This window comes from Mauremys reevesii, linkage group 22 (genome assembly GCF_016161935.1).
Source record: "Mauremys reevesii isolate NIE-2019 linkage group 22, ASM1616193v1, whole genome shotgun sequence".
Classification (NCBI taxonomy): domain Eukaryota; kingdom Metazoa; phylum Chordata; order Testudines; family Geoemydidae; genus Mauremys; species Mauremys reevesii.
Window position 1 is genome coordinate 12,444,934 of NC_052644.1, and position 11,346 is coordinate 12,456,279.

The 11,346-nt window shown below is 42.4% G+C and overlaps 1 protein-coding gene across 1 annotated transcript; it reads left to right on the forward strand.

Moving 5' to 3' along the window:
* Positions 1–297: 297 nt before the first annotated feature.
* Positions 298–10,996, forward strand: LOC120388846 (butyrophilin subfamily 3 member A1-like). The gene is made up of 4 exons (XM_039510938.1): positions 298–307; positions 2,708–2,728; positions 8,076–8,102; positions 10,190–10,996. The coding sequence occupies exons 1-4, from the start codon at positions 298–300 to the stop codon at positions 10,717–10,719; spliced, it is 588 nt and encodes a 195-aa protein (XP_039366872.1). The 3' UTR covers positions 10,720–10,996.
* The last annotated feature ends 350 nt before the right edge of the window (positions 10,997–11,346 follow it).

Consider the following 11,346-nt stretch of genomic DNA (forward strand, 5'->3'; position numbering starts at 1 on the left):
CTCAGGCCCTTTGTGGTAGGGCTGAGCAGCAAACAGTTCAGGGAGCTCAGGCCCTTTGTGGCAGGGGCTGAGCAGCAAACAGTTCAGGGAGCTCAGGCCCTTTTTGATGTTGGATTTCATAGTGCTGAATCACACCTCCCAGATGCTGTGCAGACTTCTGTGTGTGTCACAAAGGAAGCGAAGTAGGGCAGGGAGTGTGTTCCTTACTTTTAATTTTGCTATGGGTTTGCATATTGAAAGACTTGCATTATTTTGACATTATATTTTTCTTTTCTTACTCTTTCAGAGGCGCTTGAGATGCAGAATGGTAGGTTTGCTTTGATTTTTGAGTTTAGTGTTAATCAAACTGATCGCAAATTATTCGTTGCTTGTGGATATCACAATCATTCCGTCAACAGGCTCAGGGTTCAAGCAGTGTATCTGAGGTGTCTGATGCAATAAGTGTCTGGGAGATGGACATCTGTAACCCTGCGTGAGTGGAGAGTGAGCTGGTTCTCCAGTTTTGTGCGAGCCCAGGGCCTTTGCTTTAGTTAATTCTGGAAAGCAAGATTCTGAGTTGTTACTAGATGTGGCTGATGGGTGAGATGTGTTGTGCAGGAAAAGGGATGATAGAGAAACCTAGCATCTGTCACTGGCAAGTTCTACAAGGAGTGAGGGAAGGTAAAGAAGTGTTCATCCAATTTCTCATTGAAATCACACTGTCCTTTTGCAGGTGAACTCTGTAGATTAAATGGTAAGTTCTGTAAGATTTCTCAACTGTTTTTCCCCCCATAGAGACAGTTCTTTAATAAAAGCACCTAGTTCTTCATTTCCTTGTTTCCCCTCAATCCACGGAGAGATCGTTACCCACCAGATTGCTTTTCAACCCCATCATGGAAACACTGAGGGCTCTTGCTCACTGAAAGTTATTTAACTAGCCTAGAACATTTTCTATCTGGCCTGAAATTGAAGGATAGATTTTAAATATCCTTTTCGGCATACACAATAGAATCATAGAATCATAGAATCTCAGGGTTGGAAGGGACCTCAGGAGGTCATCTAGTCCAACCCCCTGCTCAAAGCAGGACCAAACCCAACTAAATCATCCCAGCCAGGGCTTTGTCAAGCCTGACCTTAAAAACCTCTAAGGAAGGAGATTCCACCAACTCCCTAGGTAACACATTCCAGTTCCTCACCACCCTACTAGTGAAAAAGTTTTTCCTAATGTCCAACCTAAACCTCCCCCTGTGCAACTTGAGACCATTACTCCTTGTTCTGTCATCTTCTACCACTGAGAACAGTCTAGATCCATCATCTTTGGAACCCCCTTTCAGGTAGCTGAAAGCAGCTATCAAATCCCTCCTCATTCTTCTCTTCTGCAGACTAAACAATCCCAGTTCCCTCAGCCTCTCCTCATAAGTCATGTGCTCCAGCCCCCTAATCATTTTTGTTGCCCTCCGCTGGACTCTCTCCAATTTATCCAACTCATAGAATTACTGTTCCGTAGAGGTGCACAACATATAAAAGAGATAAGTTTTGCATCTTCTTCAAATGATTTCCATAATTAATAACACCCACCAGCTAAAGAAAAAGGTTTAATCGTCCAAAAATAAGGCTCAGGGTTCAAGCAGTGTCCATATGATTCTATGAGTTTCAACAAATATTTTGTTTCCATTTTCTCAGCCACACTGTAGCTTCTGCATCCTGCTCTAGCTGCACAAACTCCCTCCCACGAAAAAGAAAAAAAAATGCATATGAACATAAGAACGATCATACCGGGTCAGACCAAAGGTCCATCCATCCCAGTATCCTGTCTACTGACAGTGGCCAATACCAGGTGCCCCAGAGGGAGTGAACCTAACAGGCAATGATCAAGTTATCTCTCTCCTGCCATCCGTTTGTCCAGATCATTATGCAGTGTAATCTTATCCTCCAAAGCACTTGCAACCTCTCCCAGCTTGGAATCATCAGTAAATATTCTCTTTGCCATTATCTAAATTATGAAGATATTGAACAGAATTGGACCCATAACTGATCCCTGCAGGACCCCAGTTAATATGTCCTTCCAGCTTCACTGTGAACTACTGATAACTACTCTCTAGGAAGAGTTTTCCAACCAGTTATACACCCACCTTATAGTAGCTTCAGATAGGTTTTATTTCCCAAGTTTGTTTATGAGAAGCACCTGTGAGACAGTATCAAAAGTCTTACTAAAGTCAAGATATACCACATCTATCATTTCCTTCCTGTTCACGAGCCTTGTTACCCTGTCAAAGAAAGGTATTTGGTTGGTTTGACAAGTTTGGGAAAGAGAATATTATGTTTACTTTGAATTTTTAATTTCGTTTTTATCAGATTGAGTACAAATTACTTGTTGATTGTGGGTATCATTTTTATTTCTGGTATAGACTGAGGGTTCAAGCCTATCAGTATGTTGTCTATTTTAACATGGGGCTGGGAGAAGGACAATTGTAAAGAGAAAGTCAGTGGGGTGTGGGCTGAGTCTCCAGGTTTGTGAGAGTACAGGGTCTTTACTTCATTGTGGAATGCAAGATTCTGAGCTATTCCTGAACCTGGGTGATCATTCAAATGTGGTTTATAAAAAAGAGGATGAATGAGAAAACTGGCAGCTGATGACTGGGGAGGTCTGCAGGGAGAGCTCCTTCAGAGAAGTAAGGTCATACCTATTCACCCAATTTCTAATTAAAATCCCACTGTTCTTTTGCAGACCAACTCCAGAATGAATATGGTAAGTTCCCTTTTATTTCTCAGCTGCTATTATCCTTCAGAAGAACATTAATATATTAAAAGATATATGTCTTCATTTAATTGCCTTAGCTCAATCCAAGAAGAGTGAATTACTCATCATGTTTTTTATAATCCCATAACAGAATTGTGATGACTTCCTTTCACACCAAGTTGATCCATCACCTAGAATATTTGTATTTATTCTCTCTTTAAGCTACTGTACAAAGCTCAGAAGCATTGTACAGTATGGACATTCTATAATGCCTTGCCTCCTCTTCTGTTCATTTTATCTTTGAGTGTTTGTGGGAGGTTAGCATACTTTTTTCTATGGTGTTAATTTTTCATGATGTAATTTTTTTCATGATATGGCTTGTATTAAGAATTGGAAAAATTATTTTGAGTAGACAAAAATTATATTTATTTTAAATTTTATATACTACTGTGGAAAAAAAGATGTTTTCTTCCAGGTTCTCAGCCACATTGCAGTTTATTCACGCTGCTATGAGTTCACAAGCTTCCACAAAAATAATGCATCTGAGTTCTAGGGGTTTCCCCTTGCACTGTTGAAACTTTGTATGTTTTTCAGCTACTGTGCATCTCTCTATGTCACTCTCCTTCAGTTCCAGTGCAAGAGGTGTGGCCAGGAAAAAGGGAGTATGGCTCAGTATCCATACTATCTGCCATGTGCATTAGCCATGGGATCTTGTAGTGACAAGAACAGTTTAGAGCATCCTTCAAGCTGATGTGTTCTGTGCAGTGGGAACATCCCACTCCAGGGCCAGCTCACAATTGGAGGGTGGGATGCAACAGAACCTTTAATCACTCCAACTCCCCACCCCAAACTTCTCTGAGTGTTGTTTAGCCACAGCTTCAGCCATGATCTATACCCATCAGTCCAGTGATTATGGCATTCTGGTGAAAAGTGGTAAATCCAAGGTCTAGCCCTGCTTCACCTCAGGCAGAGGGTGAGAACTGGGTCTCCCTCACCCTGGGTGAGTTCAGTAATAACTGGGCTAAAGTTTACAAGGGAGAGTATCCTCCCCTCCATCCATTTTGTGTGTAGTTGAGCACACACTCCTGCTTTACTTGTAAGATATGCAGTAGATGCCTGACTCCAGGAGACAGCTTATGGCTGTGAATCACAAGCAGAGAGATGCACCTCCCTCCAGCCCAGAGTGAGTTGCTAAACTCCCTGGTGAACTTCCCGGGCTTAGCATCTTCCACTGGCTAAATTAGGTGGCACCCTGCTGAGTGTGCTTGCTTTTGTGGAGCCCATTGTTAGACACCTATTTCTCCACCATGTGGGTAGCATCGTTGAAGACTTGAGGAGCATGCAAAAAACTATGATCACATTTAATCATCGGCACCTTTGTTAAAAATCTTATCACATAGAAAACCCCAGTTAACATGACTGTTACATAAATGGCAATGGTTAAAAGAATGAAAGTGTCCAGCGTCAGTATTTCCAATTTTTTCAAACTCATATGGAATCCTGCAGAAGAGTGGAGGTGTCCTACTCCTGTGGAGGATCAGGAAATGCCCTATTTATAATAAGTGATGAATATTCCCTCCAATGCTCATTAAACAGATAGTTAAGGGTTAAAGTCTCTTTTACCTGTAAAGGGTTAACAAGCTCAGTAACCTGATGACCAGAAGACCAATCAAGGGACAGGATAATTTCAAATCTCTGTGGAGGGAAGGCTTTGTCTGTGTTCTTTGTTTGAGTTGTGTGCTCTCTTTGGATCTAAGAGAGGCCAGACATGTCTCCAAGTTCTCCTGGAGTATTTCCTACTATCCAGTATAGTGAGTATTAGAACGGCAAATTAGTCTTAAATTTGATTTCTACATTTGCAATTGTGTGTTTGCTGAAGGAAATTCTTTATTTCTGTTTGCTGTTACTCTGATTATTCTGAGGAGGAGGGAGGGGAAGTCTCTCCATTTTTTATAAGTTAAACCCCGTGATTTTTCCATCCTGGTATTACAGAGATAGTGTACTTGTTTCTTTCTTTTAATAAAATCTTTTCTTTTTAGAACTTGATTGATTTCTTCCCTTGTTTGGATTCAGGGGAAGGGGAGGGGAAAAAAGTGAATCCCTCTTTGTTTGATTCAAGGAGTTTGAATCAAGGTATTTTTCCGAAGGACTAGGAGAAAGGGAGGGGGGAATAGGGAATCCCTCTTTGTTTGATTCAAGGAGTTTGAATCAAGGTATCTCTCCTAAGCACTAGGAGAGGGGAGGGGGAAGAGTGAATCCCTCTTTGGTTGATTCAAGGAGTTTGAATCAAGGTATCTCTCCTAAGTACTAGGAGAGGGGAGGAGGGAAATGGATTATTTCCCTTTGTGTTGAGATTCAAGGTGTTTGGATCTGTGTTCCCCAGGGGAAGTTTTTGGGGGAACAGGGAGTGTGTCAGACACTAGTGGCAGCGAGAACCAGATCTAAACTAGGATTTTAGTTTAGAGGAGTCCATGCAGGTCCCCATCTTGTGAACCCTAAAGTTCAAAGTGGGGAATAAACCTATGACAATCTTAGTAGGGGATTGTTCACCTGATAGGCTACTTGGATAGTTTTCTAACATTTCACCTCAGCTACCAACTGTCATCTTGTGGTTTTCACTGATCTCTCAGATATTATTATCCAAACTTAGCAGGTTTTTTGTTTTTCTTCAAAACATCAGTACACAAACATAGACACAAGCTCATCAGATTTATTATTAACTTGCTTATGCTAACATTTTTATAATATGGCTGACTTATCCTATGGCCTAATTTGTCTAAGCTAAATATTTTACTGGTCTAAGCCTGTAGTTTTCTTGCAGTTCAGCTTTAAACCTTATGATATTTTTAACCCATTACTTATCAGACATATTAGTCTCTTATAATAGGTTAATGTATTAATTACGAGCTATACCATGCAGCAAATAGGGAGCCTGACACTTAACTCAGGCCTTGTGAATCCCACAGGGTGGCTAGCTACCTAAAAGTTAGATGCTGCTGTAAGGGGACAGTGGGCACCTTACCAAAATGGGGTAGATTTGTAAGACTGGCCTCTCCCCATGACAGGAGAGGGGCCAAAAAGGAGTTGAGATCCTGGGACTGATAGGGCCTCTGGCCAATCAAAGAGTTTCTGATCAGGGTCAATGGCCAGTAGCTGGTACCCCAAGTCAGTCTGATTGACCCAGCTGCCTAGTTGATCAGAAAGCCCAGCTCAGGTACCAGACTCCATGTGTTCTGGGAAAGGAGACAGTGAATGCAGCTCTGGAAGAGAGGATCTGGGGCTAGGGACAGGAGGGGAAGAACTGTGCGAGAGACCCAGGGTAGCTGCGCAGTGACCCAGAAACATAAGTGTGAGCCAACACCAGGGCAGTTCTCACTGCAGAGAGCAGAAAACTGTCTTTGATGCTGGGACGAACTCAGACAGCTTCATAGAGAGGAATTAACCCAGCACCAGAGATGGGGCAGCAGGGAGGATTTGGGGGATTAGGGCCTCACTGTAAGGGACTGGGAGAGACACAGCCAGGAAGAGTGAGTGGGGCAGCAGGGAAGTCTGAGCTGTGGGAGCCTAGTAACTCCCCCTCATAGTGCCTTGAGACCTGCAGTGCAGGGTTCTGTGACTGCCCAGAGCTGTGGAGTTCCCGGCAGCCCCTGAGCCAGGGAGAAGCAATGAGTCCTGCAGGGTGATTGTAGCTGGGTCTGTGGAGGCTTGTCTGGTCCCATCCTGAGGCAAGGCCCAGACAAAAGTGGCCCCAGTTCGCAGGAGGCCAGGGAGTCTGGGGGCTCGGAGGCAGACCTGTGTTTCTTTTCTCTATTTCTCTCCTTTTCAGTTGACCCTGGGTTACAGGGAGTGAGAGCACACACTGCTGTGTCAATTGGTGTGGAACTCTGAATGACACTATAACTGTGTGTGTGGGGGGGGCATTACCCCCATAATGCCACCCCCCTCCCATTCTCGGCTATCAAATCAAGGAGCCAAGTTTCACCACCTGCACAAAAAATTGTTACTGTTGAAAGTGTGTTATTTAGTATGAGCACATACAGAGAAAATAGTTCAGTATGTTTCCCATCCAGGAGTAGGAAGTAATGTAACGATTGCTTCAGTATATTGTATACTGTATTTTACAATCTTTTAAATGCTTAGTATATTTTGAAAATGGCTAACAAGTTTTTTTTCCCATTTTTAGGCTGTTTCATTTGATTTGGTGTTGTATGTGTGTGCCCTTCTTAACAGTCTAATTAAAGATAAAACTACTACCCTAGTTAGATTCCCAGTAAGTAACACTCTTCTAGCTAATAGCTGGGTAGGAGCACTCCAGCTCACGGATGAATCATCATGGTAAGAGGAACAACTGGGGAGGAGGTACCATGGTGAGAGCTTAAAGTGATTTGGAAGCTACTTCGTGATAGGCTCCAGTTTTCAGGCTCCATCCTGGGGTCTCCCAATCAGCTGTGAGATCCCTCAAGAAGGAGGGTAATTGGTGATTGGGTTGCAGCCTTAAATCCAACCCCAGAGTGTCCTGGAGACCCAGCCGGCCAGGTCCTGCTGGTGTAACTTTGCTAAGTAAATCAGCGGGAAGTCACCTGGAATCATAGAATCATAGAATATCTTGGTTGGAAGGGACCTCAGGAGGTAATCTAGTCCAACCCACTGCTCAAAGCAGGACCAATCCCCAACAAAATCATCCCAGCCAGGGTTTTGTCAAGCCTGACTTACTAGTGTCCCACCCCTTCCCACAGGCAGTGAACCACACCCAGCCTGTTCCTCTGGGTCATGCCAAGGGCAGTGAGAGATGGGCTGCTTCTCATCCCACCAGGATAATATAGGGTGGAGTAGAGTCCCATTTTACAATACCTCTGTTCCTAACCCCATTACCTGTAATGAAGGACATTTAACACCTAAGTCATTTGTGGACCTGAATCTTAGCAATTCTCTCTTTTGGGGTGTACAACTGCACCCAAACCACCAAAATAAATAGTAATAGTGGGGTCTGAATGGTTGTTAACAGAATGTTAGGTGATGTGCATAAGGGGTGTTTATAAGGGATGGGGGGAGGGGGCAGCGAGTTTGGTTTATATAAGAAAAAAACTAAAACCATGTCCAAAAAAGAGCAGGTTACATAATGAGATGAGGTATTGGCTTGAGGTACAGGACAGACAAAGCAGTTCTTAGGCAGATCAATACCCTGTTCAGGTTTCTAATCAGAAAAGTTCAGAAAAGGCCTTCTGCAGCCATGTCTGTGTGTGCATTCTAGGGAGATTTTCTGTGTCTATTTTAACATCCTATTTTCAGAGCTAGGAAAACCTTTAATATGGACCTCTTTTAATTCAATGTCTGTTGTTTCTCCCTCTGATTTCAGAATGGAGAAAGGCTCGCAATAAACCAGGTAACGCAAAACACATTTCTTCCAGCATTAAGAAATAATTGCATGAATACACAACTAAACTAGAATCATGCCAGAAAATGCTGCTATCCTGAGAACAAATCCTGAGAGCCATGCTCAGTTTTTACACAGTCTTTACTTAGGCAAAACTTATCTGATGCTGACCTCAAACCAATTTCACACCAGTGTAACTTCATGGATCTATGTGAAGTCACTCCTAATTTGCACAGATGTGAGATCAAAATCAGCCCTCAGTGAGAGTTAGATCTGGGTAAGGACTGAGGAAATGCTGTCAGGGCCTCAGGATTTGGAGCAGGTTAAAAGCACAGATGAGGTGGTGGTGGTGATGGTGACTCCATTAATCACACTAAGGTGAATAATGTTCCTGGGGTGATGAAGGTGGGTAGTAGTGGCCAGGAGTCAAATATGTGGGCTCATGATGGCATTTCATACTGACCAAGACAGTGGTGCAGTTAGTTCTGGCAGTTGATTTGTGATTGTGGCTGATTATGGTGATGATAGAAAAAATTAATGTGACACTAAAGTGATGATCATTAAGGGGATGATGAAAGACAGCTCTATTCATGGTGATTTATGGCAGATAAGCATATGACACTGGTGATAGTAATTTGTATTTTCACTGCAATTTTCTTCTAATAATTTCAAACTCTTTCCAAATCTTAATCCAGCCAGCTCTATCCCTCACTGAGGTTGGAACTGTACACAGTTTACAGAGACTGCTCAAGATATTTGAACAAGCGCACTCAATGAGTCCATGTTAAACAGGGGAATAGAACTCATGAGTCCTGATTCTCAATCCCCCACTCTAGGTTCTAAACAAAACATTATTTTCATTAATAAGATAGCCCATTAAAATATTTATTGTTCAATAATGAAGACAATAGGAAAGTTCAGAGATCCCACATAACAGGTGCAATAATTTTCTTCTCTATGATCTGATTGACAGCAGATTGAGGGATGTGATCATTCCCTTCTATTCAGCATTGGTGAGGCCTCATCTGGAGTACTGTGTCCAGTTTGGGGCCCTACACTACAAGAAGGGTGTGGAAAACTTGGAAAGAGTCCAGCGGAGGGCAACAAAAATGATTAGGGGGCTGGAGCACATGATTTATGAGGAGAGGCTGAGGCATCTGGGATTATTTAGTCTGCAGAAGAGAAGAATGAGGGGGGATTTGATAGCTGGTTTCAACTACCTGAAAGGGGGTTCAAAAGAGGATGGCTCTAGACTGTTTTCATGGTTATCAGATGACAGAACAAAGAGTAATAGTCTCAAGTTGCAGTGGGGGAGGTTTAGGATGGATATTAGGGGAAACTTTTTCACTAGGAGGGTGGTAAAGCACTGGAATGGGTTACCTAGGATGGTGGTGGAATCTCCTTCCTTAGAGGTTTTTAAGGTCAGGCTTGACAAAGCCCTGGCTAGAATGATTTAGTTGGGGATTGGTCCTGCTTTGAGCAGGAGGTTGGACTAGATGACCTCCTGAGGTCCCTTCCAATCCTGATATTCTATGATTCTATGATCATCTGTTTGGAGATTAATGTATTTCCCAAGGCACTATTCAAACAAAGGCTAAACTTTAAGCACACATAAGGGTGGCAACCTCCTACTACTGGATCAGGCCACCAAAGCACATTAGGCAGGGAAATACTTTGTGAATCCTGCTGGGGCCTGAACATGAGTTAGGTGCCAAGCTGCTAGGCAACGTCAGGACTTGCTTTAGGCACCTTGGGCACTTTAATTGTGGACATCTAGTTGCTTAGGGAATTTAGATACCTACAGAGTCAGGCAATCATTTTGTGAATGACAATGGCACCTAAAGGTTGAACTATTTTTGTCTATATCCTCCTAGTGAATGCCACCACATAATTCAGAATCACTTTCAGTTTTGTGTGACCCTCACACAACTCTTATACATTTCAGTACAATAAAAACATTGTCAAGCGGGCTTCAATCAGGCAAAACTCCCACCTAGAAGGGAGTACAGGATGGGGCCCACCCTGAAAACTTCCTCTTATCCCAGCTTAAAATGACATTAGACCAGTGCTTTTGAAAACCCAATCTCTCTTTGCAGATAACATCACTCTTGATGCAGGAACAGCCCACCCCAACCTCTCCATTTTTGGGGATCAGAAGTGTTTTAAACATGAAGTCCAACCTCAGAACGTTCCACCAAACCCAGAGAGATTCGATTCAACTGTCTGTGTGTTAGGTTCTGAAGGATTCTCCTCTGATAAGCACTACTGGGAGGTGGATGTCACGAGCAGCACTGACTGGGACCTGGGAGTGGCCAGAAAATCTATACAGAGAAAAGGAAAGATTTCCCTGTCCCCTAAAGAGGGATTCTGGGCTCTGGGTCTGAGTGGGAGAGATTATTGGGCAAAAACAGACCCATGGACCCGGGTCATGGTGCAGAAAAAGCCCAAGAAAATTGGAGTTTACGTTAGTTACCCAGAGGGGCGGGTGACTTTTTTCAATGTAACTGATATGTCTGTGTTGTTCACATTTAATGATTGTTCATTCTTAGAAGATGTTTATCCATTCTTTAAAAATTCCCACAAAGAAACAACAATGAGAGTTTGTTCAATTAAAGAAGAGGATTAAATTTAAAATGGCTGTGATGCTCAGTTTTGTTGACCAAACTAATCCCAAAGACCCCTGATGCATCATGGCACTCTTGACCAAACCGAACCAAAGTAAGAGAATGCTTTGCAGCCAGATGAAAGGCAAAGTGGAAAATCATTGCCTGTGAAATTATAGTTACATGCATTGCTAATGCTGCAGGGGTGGCTTCCCATGTAACAGATGCAACTTTACTGGAATCTGCAAAATTGAACTCTCACAAACAGAGCTATTAACTAGGAATGAACTTTTTTTTATTACCAACTACTAGTTTATCTGGATATGGCATATTAGCATCTAAGACTAAGGAAATAATGTTGTATATTATACTGATGTATCTGTGCAGATCGTATAAGCAATCTTGGAGTCAGGTATAAATATAGGTGAGGGATGTGCACAGTCATGAGTAAATTTGACCAGCTACACTGTTGTCTTTAGAATGGGCTGACAATGATTGACTCGTCCTTTCTGTATTATGCTGTGCAATTTTTGATTAATAATTTTTCTTAATAAATGTTGATGGACCCTAGTTTTTTGGCATCTTATATTATTAATTTATTCTGAGCCTGCAACAATTTATATTGCTTTATCTTTGAATGTAAAATAAAA

Coding starts and splice junctions, on each gene's coding strand:
- LOC120388846 (XM_039510938.1), top strand. Junction 2,729..8,075: donor CCAACTCCAGAATGAATATG/GTAAGTTCCCTT, acceptor CTCTGATTTCAG/AATGGAGAAAGGCTCGCAAT. Junction 8,103..10,189: donor AAAGGCTCGCAATAAACCAG/GTAACGCAAAAC, acceptor CTCTCTTTGCAG/ATAACATCACTCTTGATGCA.